Here is a 23,180-nt window from a genome sequence, read left to right on the forward strand (position 1 = left end):
AAACCATCAGGACCCAGTATAAATTGATTTTGGAAATTCCAATAGTATCCTGCCCTCCTTAACTGGTATGAGGGAACCAAAGGGATCTTATCTATCTTGGACTGCACTATCAACCACCTCTCTGTCTTCCTTTCCTTAAAAGGATTCTTGGGGAAATAGCTCATAATACTCAGTTTTTAATGCCTTAACCTCCACTTCTCACTGGAAGGCAAAGTAGTTTCTGCTTCTATTCTACTTATTAAAATTTTAAACATAAAGGCATTGAAGACTTCACAGTGAACAAACCCATAATAGGCACTTCAGTTCTTTTATAACAACCTGCAAGTTCTTCCGTGGCTGCACTTTCACGATTGGGGCCGTGTCTGCTGGACCAATTCCAGCTATCTGATGCCTGTACGGCAATGACAAGAGTTGACTTTAACATTCTGGCAATGATACCACAACCTTATGTTTCCTAACCCAAAGTGTCCCTTTACTTATAAATAGTAAACTTGCTTACTTGTTTCAGTGAAAGATAATAGACTTTATTTTTCTGCAAAGCCCTAAGAAGGAAAGCAAAAGCACATGGTTTTAAGTAGAGGTTAAATATTTAAGTAGAAGTTAACACAGGTTAAGTATTAAGATCAGAACCTCAACACCTGGGCAACAATTTGATGACTAAACAAATAACATGTGCCAATCACAATGAGTGGTGACTGTCCATTTTAGGTAGTTTACGTTGTCACATACTTTGCACAATGTGCATCATCTCATTGTGCTTTATTTAGGAATTCTTTTTTTTTTTTTTAAGATTTTATTTATTTATTTGACAGAGAGAGAAATAACAAGTAGATGGAGAGGCAGGCAGAGAGAGAGAGAGAGGGAAGCAGGCTCCCTGCTGAGCAGAGAGCCCGAAGCGGGACTCGATCCCAGAACCCTGAGATCATGACCTGAGCCGAAGGCAGCGGCTTAACCCACTGAGCCACCCAGGTGCCCTATTTAGGAATTCTAAGAAAAGGTTGTCTCCAAAGAGAACAGCTACAAGGAGGATACAATGAACATAAGAGAAATGCAGAGATAAGAAAAAGTAAGACCCTGAGTCCTGTTGACATCGTTTCAATAAAAGCATCCAGCAATTCCTAAAGGGACCTACCACTCTTACCCTCCTTTTCTTTTTTTTTTAAAGATTTTTATTTAAAAAATAAGTAAGAGAGAGAGAAAGTGAGAGAGTGCACCAGAGGGGTGGGGTGGGGGATAGAGGGAGAAGCAGGCTCCCTGCTCAGCAGAGAGCCTGATGTGGGACTCGATTCCAGGAGACTGGGATCATTACCTAAGCCAAAGGCACTTAACCGACTGAGCCAATCACGGACCCCCCCTTCTTTTTTTTTTTGTAAGTTTTTCTTTTAAATTTTTATTTAAATTCCAGTTAGTTAATATACAGTGTAATATCAGTTTCAGGCATACAATTTAGTGATTCAATACTTATACACAACACCTGGTGCTCATACACATCTTTGTGCAAGCTAGTTTGAATCATTTTTCATTCCTTACTGAAATTTTCTGATTAATATTATGAATAGTTTAGCAGTGTCTATCAATATTTTAACTTTGCATATTTCTTTTTTTAAAAGATTTTATTGGGACGCCTGGGTGGCTCAGTTGGTTAGGCGGCTGCCTTTGGCTCAGGTCATGATCCCAGCGTCCTGAAATGAAGTCCCACATCGGACTCCTTGCTTGGGAGGGAGCCTGCTTCTCCCTCTGCCTCTGCCTGACACTCTGCCTGCCTGTGCTCGCTCTCGCTTCTCTCTCTATGACAAATAAATAAAATCTAAAAAAAAAAAAAAAAAAAAAAAGATTTTATTTATTTATTTATTTATTTGAGAGAACATGTGAGAGGGAGAGAATCTGAAGCAGACTCTGCAATGAGCCCAGAGCCCAACTCGGGGCTCAATCCCACAACAGTGAGATCAAGATCTGAGCCAAAACCAAGAGTCAGATACTTAACCCACTGAACCATCCAGGCACCCCTGTATATTTTTTGTTCCAGTAACATCACTTCTCAAACTCTATCCTATAGACACACCCATGTGGACAAAGTTATAAGGATGTTAACTGAAGCATGACTTATAATAGCAAAATTTCAGGAAACAAGATGCCTATCAACAGAAGAATGATCAAATACATTACATATACTCTATGAAACACCATGCAACAGTTCTTTAACTCAGAATGAAATGAGGAGCTACTGCAGAGTTCTCAGCAACTGCAGAGTTCTCAGCATAAGAGAAGGACATTAGGGGACGCCTGGGTGGCTCAGTTGGTTAAGCAGCTGCCTTCGGCTCAGGTCATGATCCCAGCGTCCTGGGATCGAGTCCCACATCGGGCTCCTAGCTCAGCGGGGAGCCTGCTTCTCCCTCTGCCTCTGCCTGCCATTCTGTCTGCCTGTGCTCGCTCTCCCCCCCCCTCTCTCTGATAAATAAATAAAATTATAAAAAAAAAAAAAGAAAAAAAAAAAAAGAGAAGGACATTAGTCTGACATATTGTAAAATGTTCTGATACACTAAGACTAGACTGTGGTAGGACATGGAAGAAGCAAAAGCAGAAACAGATTTGTTAGAATGCTATTACAGCAATGTAAGCCAAGAGATATGTGGTTCAGTCCAAGATCTCAGTGGTTCTGAAGTAGTGAGAAATGATGTGAATATATGTTACATGTAGTCACACACAGATACACACACACACACACATACACACATAAAGATTTGCTGATTGGGTGAGGAATATAAGAAAAACAAAGTAATTAAAGATGGCCCACAGCTTCTGGCCTGAGCTGGAATGCTGGAATTTTTTTTTTTTTTTTTTTGAAGATTTTACTTATTTGAGAGAGAGAGAATAGGAATGGCGGGGGGGAGGGGTGCAGAAGGAGAAGCAGACTCCCCACTGAGCAGGGAGCCCAACATGGGGCTAGATCCCAGGACCCTGGGATCATGACCTAAGCCAAAAGCAGACACTTAAAAGACTGAGCCACCCAGTCGCCCCTGAAATGTTGGAATATTTCTAATCTTATAGATGAAACAGAGACACCAAGAAGTTAAAAGACCTGCCTAAGACCACACCAATAAAGTGGCAGAGTTAGCAGAACCCAGGTCCATCTGAACACAGCTCTTCATCACTGCTACACTGGTCTTTACCTAATGATCTTCAGCATCTGTTATCATACCTCGTATGACAGCATAATATTTTTCTAACAGGAACTAATGAAAAGTACTACGAATTAGTTCACATATTTGCCAAATAAAAATATTTATTGGTGGATATGCTACAGTTAATTACAAGATTTTAAGTGACCTTTAATTAGTAAGTGGTTTAATATCGAATGGCATGATTAACGGCCACTGAAGATCATTATTGTCCTCCAAGATGAAAAAATGCACAAAATCTCAGTATCTATCACATAAACTTCCAGTACAGGAAAGAAGACAAGCAAATCTGTTATTTATATTAATACTTCAAATAGAAAGGTAAAGTGAAAAAAATATACATGTGTATTAAATTTCTAAGTAATCCATACTGCAATTGAATGCTCTTCTCCAACGTGAATGAGAAGACCATGTATGATCCTTAGGCTAGATTCTGGATCTAAACTGAAGAGACAGTAAAGCACAACCTTCTAAATATCTGAAATGCTTCCATTCTTTTTGTGTAGGCCTGAGCACTTCCATAACTTTAGCACACTAATAAAAGGTATGTTTTAAGAATCTCTGGCAGTTCACTAATATTAAATGAAGTTCAAGAAGATAGAAATTATATAATAAAAGACACTCTATGTACACCAGAAGAGCTATAAAAGATAAGAGAATTATGAATTAAATAAAACACAGTATATAGCAAGTATAAAGAATAACAGAAATGTCATACTTGCTTTGGAAACTTTTAAGATTAACCCAGAATACCAAGTTAACTGGTATAGATATAAAAGATGCTACTGTCAGCAATAAGCAAAAGAGACCTTACTTCACTCCTAAAGACTAAAAACCCCTGTATTTCATCATTATTTTAAAATACATCCTCAGGGGCACCTGAGTGGCTCAGCTGGTTGGCATCTGCCTTTGGCTCAGGTTGTGGTCCCAGGGTCCTGGGATCAAGCCACACAGCAGGCTCCCTGCTCAGCAGGAAACCTGCTTCTGCCTCTTCCCCTGCTTGTGATCTCTCTCTCTCTCTCTCTCTTTCTGTGTCAAATAAATAAATAAAATCTTTTAAAAAATATAATAAAATACATCTTCACAAGGACCCGAGATGCCCTTCCAACAGATGAATGGATAAAGAAGATGTGGAACAGGGATGCCTGGGTGGCTCAGTTGGTTGGATGACTGCTTTCGGCTCGGGTCATGATCCCAGAGTCCCGGGATCGAGTCCCGCATCGGGCTCCCAGCTCCACGGGGAGTCTGCTTCTCCCTCTGACCTTCTCCTCGCCCATGCTCTCCTTTATTGCCTCTCTCTCAAATAAATAAATAAATCTTCAAAAAAAAAAAAAAAAGAAGAAGAAGAAGATGTGGAACATATATATAACGGAATATTACTCAACCATCAGAAAGGATGAATACCCACCATTCACATCAACATGGCTGGAACTGGAAGGGATGACGCTGAGTGAAGCAAGTCAGGCAGAGAAAGACATTTATCATATGGTTTCACTCATATGTGGAACATAAAGAGCAGCACAGAAGACCACTGGGGAAGGGAAGGAAAACTGAATGTGAAGGGGAAGAAATAAGAGAGGGAGACAAACCATGAGAGACTATGGACTCCAGGAAACTGAGGGTTTCAGAAGGAAGGGGTTGGGGGCATGGGGTAGCCAGGTGATGAGTATTAAGGAGGGCCCATGTTGTGATAAGCATTGGGTACTACACTTAACTAATGAATCGCTGAACACTACATCAAAAACTAATGATGTACTACATGGTGGCAAATAAAACATAACAAAAAATAAAATACATACTCACACGTAGCTATACCCTAGCTAGACCTTTTACAAAGTAAGCAGCTACTGTTCCTCACTGGTCAATGTTCCTGAACTTGAATCATCCAGGTAAGTTTAAACTGTTATTTTTTTTTTTAAAAAGGATCTAGGGACTCCTGGGTGGATCAGTTGGTTAAGCACCTGCTTTTGGCTCAGGTCATGATCCCAGGTTTTTGGGATCAAGTCCCACATGAGGCTACTTGCTCAGGGGTGAACCTGCTTCTCCCTCTTCTTGCTGCTCTCCCTGCTTGTGCATGCTCTCTCTCACTCTCTGACAAATAAATAAATAAAATCTTTAAAAAATAAATTAATTCTATGGTGAGCACTGTGAATTGTGTAAGACTGATGATTCAGAGATCTGTACCCCTGAAACAAATAATACATTATATGTTAATTTAAAAAATAAAATAAAATAATTAAAATAAAGACAGGGGATCTGAATAAACTATGGACTTTAGTTAATTTCCAAGGGGGGGGGATGGGCCATAAGAACATATAGAACATTTTTTAAAGTGACCAATAGGCTATACAGCCTTTCTGCCTCATTCCAGTTTTTTCCTAATTAATCAATAATCAGATGTGACAGAATTTTGGGCACTAGTTCCAACTACAAAGAACAACCAAGCTCACGGAAGACTGAGACCAAAAATGTCACCACCTAAAACAAGTCCTATAGCTGCTTCCTGTTCTCTACACACCCTACTTCCTAATCCTGGTATACAAACTACAGGTGAATCAGATTTATCCAAAGTTTGTTTCATAACAGTGAACTCTAATAAAAATACAGTGAGAATTTTTTATTTGACAATTTATATCAACTATTCACGATAGTTAACTACATGGGGGTATCTTATCCTCCTAAAACAACAAGCATAAAAAAAGAATAATCATTAAAAATGAAAGTGACCCTTAAGATTTCTAACAGAAAACACAGATGACTTGAACAACTCATTCAAATACATTTAGTCAAAAGCATGCCTAAGTTTATTCTGCAGCTATACAAAAAACTGTAACATAAACACTACTAACCTGCTGTGGGGAGAAAAAAACATTGGGATTGACCTTTTTAACTAGAAAAGAGTATTTAAATTCATGCCTTTATTTATCACTAGTCTGGGAATTCAAGCTATAGAATTAACTTCAAATTCTGAAAACTGCATATCAAGTTTTTAAAATTTAAGGCATAAAGTCTATTTTTCTACTACCTTCTAAGAGTCAACTATAACAGACTCTAGAACATGGGCCCAGCAGTCAAATGAACCTCCTGTATTATTACTGGGGGAATTTAGCCTTGCCATCCCTCATTCCTTAAAACAAAACAAATAAAAATCAGTGCTCCCCAAAAATGGAAGAATTATTTTATTTCCCACCCATGAAGCCATGAGTTAGTAATTCTGATGAAATATGGCACCAGAAGTCTAAATTTTGAGTAGCTAAATTTTGAGTAGCATGCTTCACTGACTGTTACAACAGAGTGTTAACATTCAATCTCAGTTAAATTACCTAGATGTTAAAAATGTTTACTTTGATTAAAGGTTGGAAGCATGCTATAGTGAAAAAAAAGTGGGCTTTAGAATCAGAAAGAAATGGGTTCTAGTTTATTACATAATCTTTGGATAAGTCAACTTCTCTGAGCCTTGGTACATATTAAACAATGTAAATCAAGTACCTAGTACAAGGACTGTTAAAAAGCAATACTCACTCACCATTATCCCCATCACCCCCACCCACCATCTCCTGTCACAATCTCATGTAGTCTTTTTTACTGAGCCCTTTTCTCAGTAGTGAGCTGACAAATATATCACTGGCTCTCAGAAAGGGGAAAAAAGCTCAAATTTACAGCTTTGGTTTACAGTACCGGTTGACCTCTGCCATGTAAATATTCCCACCTGACTGATCTCAGGTTACAAGCATGAAGTCAACTGAAGACAGAATTGGAAAGAGATGCACAATAGCACATGGCTAGTCTCTGTCTCATTACCCTTTTATTCTCCCCACAATACTTTTATATTTTGAAATTATCTTGTTTAAATGTTTAGGTGTTGTCTGTCTCCCCTGATAGGAATTTAAGCACCATAAAGGCAGGGACCTTGTCTATCCTCTTCTCTAATGTGACCTCAGATTAAAAAAAAAAAAAAAAAAAAAAAAATACAAAAAGTAATTGGAAAGAGTCCTGAAATTAAGAAAACTGAAAAGTACTTAAAAAAAAAGACTAATTCAACCAAAGCACACACACCCTCAATTCCAGTAACATTGTTCCTTCTGTTTGGAAAAGGAAGAAGGAATAAACATGACTAGTAACAACCAAATGCTTAATTAAAAGAGCTCAGACAGGGGTGCCTGGGTGGCTCAGTGGATTAAGCCATTGCCTTCGGCTCGGGTCATGATCTCGGGGTCCTGGGATCGAGTCCCACATCGGGCTCTCTGCTCAGCAGGGAGCCTGCTTCCCTCTCTCTCTCTCTGCCTGCTTCTCCGTCTACTTGTGATTTCTCTCTGTCAAATAAATAAATAAAATCTTTAAAAAAAAAAAAAAAAGCTCAGACAGTAAAAATTGGCCAGGCACAGCAAGTTACGTATCAAGGACAACATTTACAGATATCCAGCTCAAACACCATACTTATATAACCCAAGGCAGGCAATCTTACCATTCTTAATAATGCACAGGCAGTTCTTTTATGAGTCAAAGAAAAAGAAAACAAACACTACCGTTAATAAATCATATATTGCCATTTTTTTGTTTTATTAATCCAGCTTGTAGGCCCAGCCTCCCATACCTTGAATTTACTTTACCTGCATGAATTAACATCCGTAAACATTCTACAGAGTTGTGATAAGCTGCTTCGTGAATTGGCATCCATCCCCTGTTATCAGCAACATCAACGCTACGTCCCTTTTTGAGCAGTTTTCTTAAGACTTTAACATTGCCTTCTCTGGCAGCAAGTCCAACGGTGGAGCATGTGTCAGAGTAAGCCTCTGTAAAATCCATTCTTTTGACCAGTCTACAAAACAAGGCAGAAAGAAAACACTATAGACAATAAAACAACACTGCACTCCTAGAGATTAGCAGATCGAAGCAGGCCTGTCCTGCATCTGTCACAAGACCGCTGTGGAAAATCCTGAGGTGGAGAAAGCAACCTGTCAAGACACAGCCTCTTCTAGAGCCTAAACCATGAAGTGTCTTTGGGGAACTGGGATTCCTTGGAATGCTCTTATTAAAGATATCAAGAGAGTTTCAAGTGTTCTATCATTCCACTTCTGGAAATGTCTGAGCAGCTCCTTCCTGCAAGTTTCTGCTCCTGTTCATATCCGCCAAAGTGCCTTCACTGGAACTCTGTAGATGAAGGAGTTAAACACCTGCAGTTAATCCCAAATGTGTACTCTATTACATAGAGATGGCCATTTAGCTAACAGCAATGCTCAGCCTCAAGAATTAATTTGCAGTCCTCTCCAGGAAAAAGCTAGACCCAAAAAAGCTAGAAAAGGAATGAACAAAAGGGAAAAACAAAGATAAGTAAAAACTGTAGTTTTTCTTCTGGTCCTTTCCAAAAGAGACTAACATTCATGTTCTCTTTCCTTGATGAAACAGTCCCACTGATGGAATATATTGAATATACTGAAATGAACAAGAGCATCATAAAAAGATGAGTCTAGCTTTCCTATACCAGCCTAGAAAGTTCTTGACTGCATTAGTGCCTCTTCCTCATCATCTTCCTCTAAAGTTCATTCTATGTTCCCCCATTATAGCTCTCAGTATGATTCTCACAAAGACAGTTTCTTGTTAATTACACTAGGATGCTAAGGTTCAGGATTCTCAGGGGAAGAGTTACCTCCCAAGGGGCAATCATTCACAGTAGCACTCCTAGCCCAGCCTTCCTGATTTTTTCTAATGATTTTAGGAGGTGGTTCTGGAAATGCCGACATGTCTAGTCTAATACAGGTGAAAACTTTCTAGAACCACATTCTAAATACTTTTTCCAGAAAACGAAGGTTTTATAAGAAGTTAAGGGGTGCCTGGGTGGCTCAGTCGGTTGGATGTCTGCCTTTGGCTCACATCATAATCCCAGGAATCATGGGTCCTGGGATCAAGCCCCAAGTCAGGCACCCTGTTCCGTGGGGAGCCTGCTTCTTCCTGTCCCTCTGCTATCCCTCTCCCCCCACTTGTGTTTGCTCTCTCTTTCTCTGTCAAATAAATAAGTAAAATCTTTAAAAGGAGAGGTTAAAAGGGAGTGCATAGAATTTCCTATAGGAAATTTAAATTTATCCATGGTCACATTTAAATAGAAAGCTGTAACTGCAGAAGTAGATTCTCTAGTGCGCCAAACAGCTAACAGTACACTATGGATAAGTCTGATTGGATCAACTGGTCCCTTACTAGGAACGTGAATATTTTTATCACACATTTAATTATGCAGTTGACGGTTATTTACTGTGCACCAACTAGTCATCAGTAATGTGGTGGATATAAAGATGACACAGACTCAGAGAAATGATAAACACATGTTATCCAAAACAAAAAGAAGAAAGTACTCCAAGAGAAGTTCAGGGGTAGTCAAAGAAGGGAGAAACTACTTAAATTTGTGAGGAATGTGAGCTGGCTCCTAAAGTATGCGGAGGATCTGACAATGAGAAAAAGGGGAGAAGGGCGTTCCATGGCAGGAGAAACACAACAAACATTATGTAAATGAACAAGCAAGGATGAATTAGGGCCAGCAAGTAAGGGAAACAATTAGCTCACTTTTGAAGGAGGATTAGCTAAACAAAGAACAGGAGAAAAAGGAGCTTACAGAGGTAGCTGAATGCCAAACTGTGCAGAACCTTGAATGCTAGGCTACACTTTGTTGAAAGATGCTAATTCCCAGCTAAGGTCATTATATCCAAGTTTCACAAAAAAAGAAAAGACCACACATATACGGCAAATTTATGGCATATTCACCTAATACAAGAACTGTTTCTATGTAGGAAAAACACACACACATAAGAATACCCCTCCAAAGACATTAAAAAAGAGCGTTTGAGGAAAAACAAGTATGAATCCCTTTCCAAATTTACTGGCTTTTCTTACAGTTACAAATAATGTTAACGGATCTAGATTAACAGGCAATAACCTGAAAAAAAAAAAAAATCAGAACTGGGTAAGATCTTTGAAACTCTTAAGGGAAGGAGAAGCCAAAAGAAATGTACTATCACAGCATAATCACTCCCCTCAACCCTTAATTACAACTAGTTAATACACATAAACTGTATACAAGATGTCTTTCTAATAAAAGCCTTTAAATGTTCTTGACTGAATGAGTACAAGGTCAAACAACCAAATGTGATGTATAAACTTTAAATGGATCCTGGATGGTGAAAGCAGTATCAGAGAGTATCAGCTACAAAAAGCAATTGTGAGACAATTAAGGAAATCTGAATATGTAATATATATTTGGTGATGCAGTTTTGTTAATTTTCTTAGATGTGATAATGGCATTGTGGTTATTAGGAGAAAGTCCTTATTCTTTACGTATTTAGCAGTGAAAAGTAACACATGCAACTTACTTCAAATGTTTTAAATTAAAAAGTATATATAGAGAAAAAAGTAAGCTGGCAAAATGTCAGTTATTGGATCCAAGTAGAGAGTATATGAGTGATGACTATACTTTTTAAAAATTGTTTCCGTATATGTGAAATCTTTCGAAAAAGTTCAGAGTTGGTAGAAACCAAACATTCCAGGCGATGTGAAACTTAAAGTTGGGTAATAAATGAAAGGACCTGGTGATTCTTAAGCTAAGTTTGTTTTGTTTCGTTTTTGTAGCAGTTTCCTGCTGGTTTCTTAAGAGTTCAAATAATACTCTTCCAATCTGGGTGTTCTAAAATTCTTTTATGTAGCTAAAGACTGTGAAATAGAAATAAATCCTCAAGAGAGAACAAGAATTTGCTAAAGCTTCTCTTTTTACACTCAGAAACACAGCCGTGTTGGTCCAAGTCAGTTCCCTAAAAAAATATTTTGGAGCAGTAGTTCTAACCAGCAGATCTTAACATTTTTTAGAGTCTTGACCTGTTGGAGAAACTCATGAAAGCTATAAAGCTACTTCCCCAGAAGAATGCACACAGACCTCAAATTCTGTATTCAATTTTAAGTTCCACATATCCCTTCTAAAGCCTGTGCATGAGGCGAGAACCTTTGCTTACCCTTTTCTGAGTGAGCAGCTGAGAATACTGAAGATGAATAAGGTTGTTTTGCGCGTAAAATTTAAATGAGTTGAAACGATAGCTCTTTCACAGTCGTAAAAGTTCTATGATACACTTTCTGCTTTATGTAAAAGGAAGACAGGCAGAAGTTTTTTGGTTTCGTTTTGTTTCCGTTTTTTAAGTATAAAGCCAAATACGCCATTCACAGCTCGCGCTCCTCTGGCTGCTGTTAAATTGGCAGAAACCCAGTTTTCAAAGAACAAAATGTCTTCCTACATGCCAAACGCGGTGCCCCTATATCTCTTGCGGGTATCTAGACTGTATCCGCAGCGACTACAGGCGAGGCGCTTCTCCTTGTACCCGCTCAAAAGCGCACAATTCCAACCGCAAGTCACAAATCCCAGGAAAGGATTGTGGGTATTGTAGTCCTCTGCAGAGACGCACTAGAAGGTTAGGGTGAGTTGCAGCGACTACGAAAGAATCCTTTGCTAAACATACGGAAGGGCGTTCCTACTTGATACCCTACCTAAGCAACGAAATAAAATAACGCTGACCGAGTCGGAAGACGATCCTCGAACTACGTGCCCCAGTGTGCTTTGCGCCCTCCCCCCCACCAGCAGACAGTGCAGCTACTGCGCCTGCGGCCGTCCAGCCGGTTACTTGCGTCGGTGAAGCTGCAGTCCCGGCTGGTGCCTGCACCGTAGAGACCACAGCTGAGGGTCGACCGCTACCGCAGCAGAGGAGCAAGGGAAGGATGTGGGTTTTTGGTTATGGGTCCCTGATCTGGAAGGTGGACTTCCCTTATCAGGACAAGATGGTCGGATACATCACGGGCTACAACAGGCGCTTCTGGCAGGGAAGCACCGACCATCGCGGGGTCCCCGGCAAGGTGAGGCGCCAACCAGTACCCCCACCCTTACTGCCCTCGCAGCGCCGCTCCCCAACTCCTGGCCCAGCTTTGCTGGAGCTACACCCCAACGCTTCTGAGGGCTGAGCAAGTGGGTTAGGAATAAAGCTGTTATTTCGGTCCCGTCTTCCTCGACCACTTGCCCCCTACCTCTCTCCCAAACCAAGGGCATTCCTTCCGAAATCACTTGAGATGCGGGTGGATAGTTTCTTAAGGAAGCAGGAAACGTGGGCACAAGCACACAAGCTCGCACAAGGCTGACGTGCTGGGAGGGGACCCCATCTCTTGGCAACTTATGCCAAAAAAAAAAAAAAAAAACAGGCGGGAAGATCAATCTTCGTGGCACCACGGAGTTGAAATACCAAAATCAACTCGCACATTCAACTTTTTAAAGTTAAATTTGTTGGCATTTCTGCATTCTGGCAGACTTTCATTGGTTTTAGTTTAAACAAGCGTGTTATTTCTGAGGGTTCTTTGTATCTTTCCAAAGGTTTTATTTTATGACACCTAAGGGCACAGAACTAGTTTCCAAAAATATCTGCGGTTACTAAGGAGCTAACCTGGATCACTTAGTTTGGTTGTCGGGTACCAGCAAAGTTAAATGAGTTCCTGGTTTGTAATTTGAGTAACACAGTACCCATTACTATATCCAAAATTATTTTAATGTTTCTCCATGTTTCTCTTTTGAATTATGAATGTAAAATATAAGTTCTTTGATCCATTTTTTGGTCATACAAAGACATTCATCCCAAAATATGTCTACGAAGGAGTAGCAGTGAGCTGCTTCTGCAAATCAGACTTGAATTGGCTGCAAAACAACCAATCCACAAGGAAAACTAAGTTTTGGGTAACAATTTGGATACCATAAATACGTGTTTTAGTTAATCTCCTAACTTTTGGGAGGGTACAAAATTGTTTACTGTTTATATGTTCTCTAAAGTACTCTGAGAGTTATATAAGCTTGATTACTGTTTTTTATTTTTTTTTTTGATTACTGTTTTTTAAAAAGAAATTAATATTGGCCCCAAAACACAATCTGGCTTTAAGGTAGGCAGATAACTTGAAAACAGTGGACTAACTTAAGGCAAATGCATATTGGTAAGACAACAGAAACTTAATGGCAAAAATTTCTTCAGGAATGTTATAAAACGGGGAGAGCATGCACGTCTAGATTTCGTAATTGTAAACTTGAGCCCCACATTGGGTGTAGAGATTACTTAAAAAATAAAATCGTTCTTAAAAAAAGAGAATGTTATAGAACAATATTTAAGACTTTAAAGAGTTAAGTAAAGTGAAACTTGTTAATAAAAGTTTAAGTAAAGTAAAATGCCTTTTGAGTTGTCAGATATGAACACTTAAAACTTCTATTCTGAAGAGAAAAGCCTTAACCCAGCCTCCAAATTTTAAATGTTTACAAATATGCTGTTTTGTTTTGTTTTGTTTTGAGACAGAGAATGAGCCATCTGTGCACAAATGTGGGGGGGTGGGTAAAGGGAGAGAGAGAACCTTGTGCATGCAGGCTATATGTCCAGAGGCTACATGTCCAGCACAGAGCCCAATGAGGGGCTTGATCTCACCACCCTAAGATGACGACCTGAGCCAAAATCAAGAATCCTATGCTTAATCGACTGAGCCACACTAGAGCCCCAGAAATATGGTCTTAATAGCATATTTTACTATTGTAGGGGATTTTTTTTTTTTTGGATTTTTATTTATTTATTTATTTGAGAGATAGAGTGAGTGAGAGCATGAACAGGGGTCAGAGGGAAAGGGAGAAGCAGACTCCATGTGGGGCTTGATTCCAAGACCCTGGGATCAGGACCTGAGCAGAAGGCAGATGCTGAGCCACCCAGGTGCCCTACTACTCTAGTTTCAATCCAATTGTATGATGCATTTGTTATATAGCACATGGAGGAATAGAACAATAAGAAGTTGTCAAGTCAATGCAACAGCTCATGATTCTTTAAAAGAATAAAGGAGGTATAAAAGCCAGTATTTTTTTTTAACTTATATTTACTAAAATATAGGGCAGGTAAGTTAGGGGACAGGGAGACTGCAATGGACTGCAATGGCTAATAGTTATACATCTACTTTTTTTTTTTTTTGACAGACAGAGATCACAAATAGGCAGAGAGGCAGGCAGAGACAGAGAGGAGGAAGCAGGCTCCCTGCTGAGCAGAGAGCCCGATGTGGGACTCGATCCCAGGACCCTGGGATCATGACCTGAGCCGAAGACAGAGGCTTTAACCCACTGAGCCACCCAGGCACCCCTATTACATCTACTTTTATTTAAAGGATCCAACATAGCAAATTAAAGGAAAGTCTAAGTTATGGACATTTTCTAAGTATACTGTTCTGTTAAAAAAAAAAAAGCTGAAAAGAACATTATTATTTTACTTAACATTTTTTATTACAGTGGATCACCAGCTTTATATAAATCTTAACTGTTAAACAAGAATACAAAAGGCTACAGAGATACCCAGAAAATTAGAAGAATGACATGGATGTTTTATAGGACTGTTTCTTACAGCAACATATGCTCTTAGTAAGTCATCAGTACACATGAAATGTGATATTATTAAACAAATGTTAGGCTCATTTCCACACACTGCAATGTGACATTTGTGGGAAAAATACCAAACCTACTTGGTTTATTCAATCATACTTTCTTTTTAGCATATTAAACTTCAATTTCTTCCTAAGTTTAATTAAGCATCTCATTTATATATAACAAAACTCATAGCATCTCACCAAATTAAGGATTTATTTAAATGTGAACATTTTTTCACAACAGAGAGAATATATTTCGATTTCAAAAAGAGGAAGCATTTTAACACAAAAGATAATCATTAACATTTACTAAATCTCTGTTCTAGGTCTAGATCAGAAAAATAACTCATTATTCAAAGCACCCATAATGCCCCATATTTCATGATAACTTCTAATCCTATTCAGCTTCAAAAACCCCTTCTTTAGTTTCAATCCCCCCAAAAAGCGTTCATGTGATTTACAAATGGACACTGTTTCTCAATAACATGTTTATTTTAGGTACAAAAAGTTTAAGTTTTAGAAAATATTTCCAAGGGGTGCCTGAGTGACGCAGTCGGTTGAGTATCCAACTCTTGATTTCAGCTCAGGTCATTCTTCAGGGTGGTGAGATCAGTGCAGCCAGCTCCCTGCTCCGTGGGGAGTCTGCTTGAGATGCTTTCCCTCCCCCTCTGCCCCTCCCCCCACTCGCATGCTCTCTCTAAAATAAATCAATCTCTTTTTTTGTGAATATTTTATTTATTTATTTGACAGAGAGAGAGATCACAAGTAGGCAGAGAGGCAGGCAGGGAGATGGGGAAGCAGGCTCCCTGCTGAGCAGAGAGCTGGATGTGGGGCTCAATCCCAGGAGCTTGAGATAATGACCTCAGCCAAAGGCAGAGGCTTACCCACTGAGCCACCCATGTGCCCCAATAAATCAATCTTTAAAAAAGAAAATATTTCAAAAAAAAAAAAGAAAGAAAATATTTCCAAGTAAATTTATCAGTAGTGCCAAAAGTCTATGTCTGTATCATATATAAGCAATCACAGGGAGTCCATTTATTTCCCCTTAAAATGATTCCTTGTTTTCTGTTTCAAATATGCCACCACCTAAAGTCCAGGACTTTTCTACCACCCCTCCCTCTTTCAACAGTTACTACTGAGTGCGTACATATACAAGTAGGAAACACCTATGCAAAAAACAATACCTGACAAGTGCCACAAGGAAGTGAGGTATAAAAGGACAAATCACTTTAGGAGATTTCTGCTACAGAGTTTCCTGGGGAGTCAGCCAAGCCTTTATGGATGGAATGGCAGGAGGATATTCCAGAGATATAAAAGGAAGAGCATTCCACAATGAGTACTGGTATATACAAAGATATGAATGTTTGTAAAAGTTACAAATAAGTCAGTACAGCTTGAGAGGGAAAGTGGTAAGAAATGAGGTGTGTAGTTAAGTTATGCTGAGGAATTTTTATTTTATCCTGTAGAATATTATAACCCTGAAAAATTCAAAGCACAGGAGTGAGTGGCCCAATTTCTGCACCAGAAAGTTATTCCAGGGTCAAGAAGAGAACAAACTAGAGGTAAACAAAATACAGGCAGGCAGTGAGGTCCCTAAAGAAGCCACTGAAGAATGCAGAGGAACCAGATACAGAAGAATCAAAAGATAGAGCTACTAAGAATTGATGACTGGGCTGGATATAAGGGAGACAAGGAAAACGGGAATACAGAATTTATCACCTGGACCTCTAACATTTCTTACTCAAAAGTCTACTTCCATCCCACTCTAACTTGCATACTATACACTTTACCACTCAGATCTTTCCCAAACATTTCTTTTATCATACCAAGTCATCCACTCCTCAAGTGCTACAGTAGCTCCTAAATTCCTATTTCTCCCAGATGTCATTGGCTTCTTATTTTCCATTGTCCCCTAACTGCACCTCTATTCCTTGGCTTTTCAAATCTGACTATCCTGTTTCTCCAGTTATCTTGGGATCATCTTCTCTATGTGTTGGGGTCATCTGCTAAAGTCAGACACTTAACCTGTATAGTCAGTCTTGCCTTTAGGTCCACACTTGAGACCACACTTACTAATTATGCCCTTTCACCAGAATTTTGTCTTACTTTCTGACCACCTAAGACTCAGAATTCTTACTGCATTCATACTATACATATTAGCCCTTAAGTGTTCTCTATTTCACGTGTTAAGTTCATGTTCCAGAATTACAGTATAAGCTCTTGAAAGCAAGAATCAAGGTTTTGTTTTCTCTACAACATAGCTAGGGATTCAGCAAATAGCTGCTAATTCACTTTGAAATCGAAAGTAATATGGTAATACCTACATCAATATATGTGTCCTCATTGTAGCATTTTCTTAAACAGAAAACAAGTCAAATCTAAATGACCAATAACACAAAAATATTTAAATTATAGCTCACTGATAATACAGTATTATGCAATTATTAAAATGTATGAGAAGACTAAAAAGAAAATGTAATTAAATAAGAAATATAATCCAAAATCCTATTTTTTCCATGATTACAAATTATCTATACAAATAGACAAAGACTAAGGAAACAGTAATGAAGATGACACAAATATCTGAATGATTATAGAGAGTGTGTACCAGAACAGTGGGCAAACAAATGTTAAAATGCTTACAATTCAGCATTCTCAACTAATAACGCTAACATGTCAACAGAGCATTCTCAACTAATAACGCTAACATGTCAACAGATACATAGCCTTTGGCACTAGGTAGGAAGTGTATTTCAAAAAAAAAAAGCAAATTCTCAGAGAGCTCCAGACCAACAGGATTAGCAATTCTGGGACTGTAGACTAAGCAATATGTTAACCAATCTCCAGGTAATTTTGATCTACAATGAAGTTTGAGAACTACTTCCCTATTAGAGGAAAGCACTCTGGAAGAGCATATTTGTTCCCTAATAAAACTATAGGATTCTGGGTGCCTGGGTGGCTCCGTTGTTAAGTGTCTGTCTTTAGCTGAGTTCATGATCCCAGGGCCCTGGGATGGAGCCCTGCATAAGGAGCCCTGCATAGGGCTCCCTGCTCAGCCAGAGGCCTGCTTCTCCCTCTCCCAGTCCCCCTGCTTGTGTTCCCTCTCTCTCTCTGTGTCTCTCCCTGTCAAATAAATAAAATCTTAAAAAAAAAACAAAACTATAAGAATCTGACCAGTAGGGGTGCCTGGGTGGCTCAGTGGGTTAAAGCCTCTGCCTTCAGCCCATGATCCCAGGGTCCTGGGATTGAGCCCCACATTGGGCTCTCTGCTCTGCAGGGAGCATGCTTTCTCCTCTCTCTCTGCCTGCCTCTCTGCCTACTTGTGATCTCTGTCTGTCAAATAAATAAATAAAATCTTAAAAAAAAAAAAAAGGAATCTGACCAGAATTTTTATTTATAATAGGTTCTTCCCTTACCTTTATTTTAAATGAGACTTAGTCACAGGTGTGTATTTTAATATATCAATTTTATTTTTTTATTTTTTTTAAAGATTTTATTTATTTATTTGACAGATCACAAGTAGACAGGGGGGGGGGGGTAGAAGCAGGCTCCCCGCTGAGTAGAGAGCCCAATGTGGGGCTCGATCCCTGGGACCATGACCTGAGCCAAAGGCAGAGGTTTAACCCAGTGAGCCACCCAGGCATCCCTAATATATCAATTTCAAATGAACATAATATACACAAATTGAAGGGAATCCTTTAGAAAACATAAGGTATATTATTTTCTTAGTTAAGCCACTTGAACATTTATCATAAAAAATAAGTGCTAAGAAAGTGTTTAGTATGAACAAATGAAATTAAAATATTCCATGTCAACAATAAATTGCTAATGCTTGGTTAGTTGAAAAATTGATTCAGAAAAAAAAAATTTTTTTTTTTTTAACTTTTTTTAAAACAGCCTGGAAGAGTTGTGACTCTTGTTGAAGATCCTGGGGTATGGTATAATTATTCTTTTTTGTATAGTCTTTAATCATATAAAATGTTGAGATGTTTCTCAGTTTAAAATAATCAGTAAAATTTTATTAACAACCATCACAGACAGTTTGAACACTAGGTCTAGAATTCCTCTCTGTATTTGTTGTGTTTTTTTTCAACTGTTGGGAAAAGTTGGAATGCAGACTTCAAGTAGACAACAAAATAAAACCAAATGGCATATAGTCTCATTTTCTTTTCTTTTTTTTTTTAAATTTTCTTGTTCAGTTTATTGATTAAGAATTGATGGAGCCAGCCCTCAAAATTCAAATGGAACCCTTAAAACTCGTCACATTTGCTAGGAGTCTCCTATTCTCAGCAAAAATCCCAGTCAGGAATTACCACTTTCTTTATGGCCTTATTTTACTAATAGCAAATGGGTTTTTAAAGAGATCTAGAGCACTAGAAAACATAATTAGCTGATAGTTCTCTGTTTCTTAAATATTTTCAATCATTTCATAGATGTCTAGATACAGACTTTTATATTTTGAAGTTAAGAATTTAACTTTGGAAAGAACTTTGATGTACAAAAAATAAGCAGCTATCAACGGCTGATGAATAAGTGAAATAGTGAAATGAAATGCTTTCATAATTTGCATTAAGAAAAGTATATATAAAAATGGCTTCAGGGTGCCTGGCTAGGCCCATTGGTACAGCATTTGACTCTTGATCTCAAGGTCCTGAGTTCGAGCCCCATATTGGGAATAGAGCCTACTTAATTAAAAAAAAAAAAAATGCTTCGAACTGGTAACTGTTACTCTTAATGAAAATTAACATACAGCACTTCGTTTCTATAGAATGTTAAATTAACTCAAGAAGATACTTGGCAACCTAAAGTTTGGTTTTTAAAGTTAATAGTTAAAGATTGTGAATAAACTAGAAAATCTATACTATGAACTGTAAATCCTGCTTATAGCACAGATATTGTATTAACACACACAAACAAAATCTTTGCAGCCAAAATACATTATTTTTACCAATACTGTGTGGACAAACTAAACAATGAAGGAAATTAGCATTTTAAAAATCTTCATTCGGAATAATTTCCTTGTATGCTAGGTTATTTATCATTGTTTAAGTTTTAAAAATTATGTCTTTTAACTAGTGGAACTGAAATAAAAAATACCAGGTCTTCACTTGGTCATTAAAAATAGAGTTCTCAGGTTTTAAATCCATAAACATTTCACTAATTGTATAGGGCAGTAGTTTCCAAACTGCTTCATGGAGTGTTGTAGCCACTCTGAAGCCTACCATAAGTGGATATAATGCTGGGTGCTGGCTGAGAGGGCTTTGATACCCAAACCTGCTTCAGCTAGAGCTCAGCATCACTTTTTTTTTTTTTTTTTTTTTTAATGTAATAGGTGTTCCCTTGTTTGCAGAAAGGATTCTGAAAGAAAGTAATCAACTACTTAAGGCCATAGCAAATTCATTTTATTTGTTCATTTTTTCATTGCAGAAACTTTCAAATATCCTTTGTAAATTACTCCATCCAGAATACTAAATGGCCTCCTCTTTTGTTGAGCTTGTACCTCTAGGTGCACTTTAAGTAATGCAAAACTACATTGACTTCTAAGAATATATAAGACACTTTCTGAGAGCACAATGTATCTTCAGCTAAGTTAGCCCTATAAATACTAAATATTATATTTTCATTTCTCAACAGGGTTGTGTTTGGGGTGTTGCTTATAGACTGCCAGTAGGAAAGGAAGAAGAAGTAAAAGCATACCTTGACTTCAGAGAGAAAGGAGGCTACAGGACCACAACAGTCATTTTTTATCCAAAAGATCCCACAACAAAACCATTCACTGTGGTGCTATATATTGGAACATGTGACAATCCCAATTATCTTGGTCCTGCACCGCTAGAAGACATTGCTGAACAAATTTTTAATGCAGCTGGTCCAAGTGGAAGAAATACAGAATATCTTTTTGAACTTGCAAATTCAATTAGGAACCTTGTGCCAGAAGATGCAGATGAACATCTTTTCTCCTTGGAAAAATTAGTAAAGGAGCGTTTAGAAGGAGAACAGAACCTCAATTGCTTATAAAGACCTAATCAATCACTGACTTTTCCAAACAAGCAGAGCTTTTAGTCTTCAGAGAAGAGCTATAGCTTCACGTACACTGGCAATATGATTTGGAAACCTGTTTACTTGAAGGTCTTATTTAATTTTAATGTTGTAGCCAAAATATGATCAAAATGTGTAGTTTAATTTCATATATCCTGAAACACATAAATATTTAAAATACTGGGATATAGTTAAAGAAACAATTCAAGTTATAATAATAATATAATGGTTTCCTAACTAAATGATATTGAACACTTGCTCATAAGAAGTGAGTTCTTTAGAAAAATACAGTGAAGGACTCAGTTCAGAGCTTATTTTTATCACAGTAAAAAATAATTCTGTTGTTTACTATCACAATACTATTTTGAAGTTGTAGAGAATTAAACCAAAGTCCAGTAAATATAATAAGGTAATACCTTCAATATATTCCTATACAATAATTGTATAACCATGGTTTAAAATACACAAGCTTGAAATAATGTGTAATTAGAAATATATGGTAATTAAACAAGATTTCAGCCTTCATTGTGAATCTCCTTGTTCAGGTATTAAAAAAAGACCCTTTCCAATGTAAGTCAAAAAGACTGGCATTTTTAATATAAAAATTTCCTTGGAATTCTAATGTACTCTACCTCTCCTTTTTTTTAATAAATGCATTTTACTACATGGGAAAAAATTCATTCAGCTAAAAAGGCACAAATTACATTATACAAGTTGTGTCCATTAATAGTGCAGCATGTCATTCAGTCACTGTATGAGTCTTATACTGAAACTTTAAAAAAAGAGAGATGACAATTCTGGTATTATAAATTAATAGAAACATAGATATGCTCAAAGTCTGGTGTTTGAAATGACCTTTAGAATTGTAGTTTTTTAAAGAAGTGGCATTACCTGATCCTTCTGTCTTGTCAGCAAAACAAAGATATCCACTTAGGAGTGCTGCTGATGCTACTCAAATAGGAAAGTTACATGTGCATTATTAACTCATGTAAAATTGATCTTGATTCTAATCAAGATAATTTCTGATTATAGTTCCTTCTTCTTCAAAAAGACAGTCTCTAAAATCTTTTAACATAAAAAGAATTTCAGGGGACGCCTGGGTGGCTCAGTTGGTTGAGCGGCTGCCTTCGGCTCAGGTCATGATCCCAGCGTCCTGGGATCGAGTCCCACATCGGGCTCCTTGCTTGGCAGGGAGCCTGCTTCTCCTTCTCCCTCTGCCTCTGCCTGCCACTCTGTCTGCCTGTGCTTGCTCTCGCTTCTCTCTCTATGACAAATAAATAAATAAAATCTTAAAAAAAAAAAAAAAAAAAAAAAAAAGAATTTCAGTATCACATTAAATTTATTATGAAACTTAATAAAAACATTTCAAATCCCAGCACAACTAATAAAACAGAAAATTTTCACATTAAACAAAGTTGTCCTACACAGTAGGAAAAGTAGTCCTTTCCATGTTTTTCTTATTTATGAACACCTAACTTGGTAATTTACTCAGCTACATAACTATTTTTTTTTTTTAAGATTTTATTTATTTGTCAGAAAGACAAATTGCTCCCTGCCAAGTAAGGAGCCTGATGCGGATGCAGGACTCAATCCCAAGACCCCAGGATCATGACCCCAGCTGAAGGTAGTGGCCCAACCCACTGAGCTACCCAGGCATCCCTACCTATTTTAAATAATTTCCCAACATTTTCAGTATTAGTTTTCTAGAAGGCATTTCACTTGTCCTATAAAACAAGAAAAGGAGCTAGCATTCATTAATGAGTATCTCATAACAATATGCTAGGTATTTTACATATGGAAGCATTTTCTGGGTAACTCCCTGAGCTTGTTTCCATAGTACCTTGCACAGCTACACACATATGTTAAGTAGCAGAAATCCAGGTCTTTCTCACTCTAAAACACAAGATCTTTCTACAATATATTTAAAAACCCACCTGAACTTCACCATCTTCACTATCCACCATCTTTTTTTTCAGGAGGTAAACAAAATTAACTTTTGCATAAGGAAATAGTATGTAGCTTGTTACATAAAGATGTTAGAGTTCATTTTGATAGATGTATATTGATTCCCACAAATATAATGAGCCAATCCAAGATTCACATTCTATAGCTCAGAATCATGTAGGTGAATTCAGAAATACAGCCTTTCATTTTACAAACAAACCTAAGTCCAAAGGAGTTTGGAATTCCCCAAAGTGATTCTTTAATCATTTAATATATAATTGCTACAAAATATAAAGGGCAAGAGATAACTCTGGGATCCCCATTTATATGTCTTTCTAGGCTTTCAGTTACAATTAGACTAGAAAAATGTGACATATCACATATGGTGTACCATAAGCATTTATATGGAAGCCATATTTCAAAGCCCAGAAACAGGGATATTCACTGGGATGGGGAGAAACAGGACTAAAATGGAAAAGTTAAACAGTACTTTATTAGAGAGAAGCTAGGGTTTGAAGCCTCCCAGGTAGAAGGAATCATAACCTAGATCCTGTCAGCAAAACTGTCTCT

At 37.8% G+C, this 23,180-nt stretch overlaps 2 protein-coding genes across 4 annotated transcripts in view; one reads left to right on the forward strand and one right to left on the reverse strand.

Annotated features, from left to right (window-relative positions):
- Positions 1-23,180, reverse strand: part of ASB3 (ankyrin repeat and SOCS box containing 3) — a 104,958-nt gene that overhangs the window by 68,898 nt on the left and 12,880 nt on the right. Inside the window, exons 1-2 of one of the 2 annotated variants that reach the window (XM_059187653.1) lie at positions 11,171-11,675; positions 7,790-7,998 (exon numbers count right to left, since the gene is read on the reverse strand). In XM_059187653.1, coding sequence (XP_059043636.1) covers positions 7,790-7,985 — 196 coding nt within the window. In that variant the 5' untranslated portion in view covers positions 7,986-7,998; positions 11,171-11,675. Of the gene's footprint in view, positions 1-7,789; positions 7,999-11,170; positions 11,676-23,180 lie in introns of those variants that run through there. The other variant, XM_059187652.1, reaches the window with a different exon arrangement.
- On the forward strand, positions 11,797-21,288 carry CHAC2 (ChaC glutathione specific gamma-glutamylcyclotransferase 2). Of its 2 annotated transcripts, XM_059187656.1 has the most exons (3): positions 11,799-12,059; positions 18,525-18,560; positions 20,262-21,288. In XM_059187656.1, exons 1-3 carry the CDS (start codon positions 11,925-11,927, stop codon positions 20,643-20,645), a joined length of 555 nt encoding a protein of 184 aa, XP_059043639.1. In that variant the 5' UTR covers positions 11,799-11,924; the 3' UTR covers positions 20,646-21,288. The 2 variants fall into 2 exon arrangements, with proteins under 2 accessions (XP_059043640.1, XP_059043639.1); XM_059187657.1 differs by lacking the exon at positions 18,525-18,560 and having other exon boundaries at positions 11,797-12,059.

Source organism: Mustela lutreola, chromosome 9, assembly GCF_030435805.1.
Source record: "Mustela lutreola isolate mMusLut2 chromosome 9, mMusLut2.pri, whole genome shotgun sequence".
NCBI classification, from domain to species: Eukaryota; Metazoa; Chordata; class Mammalia; order Carnivora; family Mustelidae; genus Mustela; species Mustela lutreola.

What these genes read in the sequence shown, in the direction of transcription:
- CHAC2 (XM_059187656.1), top strand. Translation starts at nt 11,925, where the DNA reads ATGTGGGTTTTTGGTTATGGGTCCCTGATCTGGAAGGTGGACTTCCCT. An exon ending in ATCGCGGGGTCCCCGGCAAG is followed by an intron (nt 12,060 to 18,524) that starts GTGAGGCGCCAA and finishes TTTTTAAAACAG; the next exon opens with CCTGGAAGAGTTGTGACTCT. An exon ending in CTCTTGTTGAAGATCCTGGG is followed by an intron (nt 18,561 to 20,261) that starts GTATGGTATAAT and finishes ATTTCTCAACAG; the next exon opens with GGTTGTGTTTGGGGTGTTGC.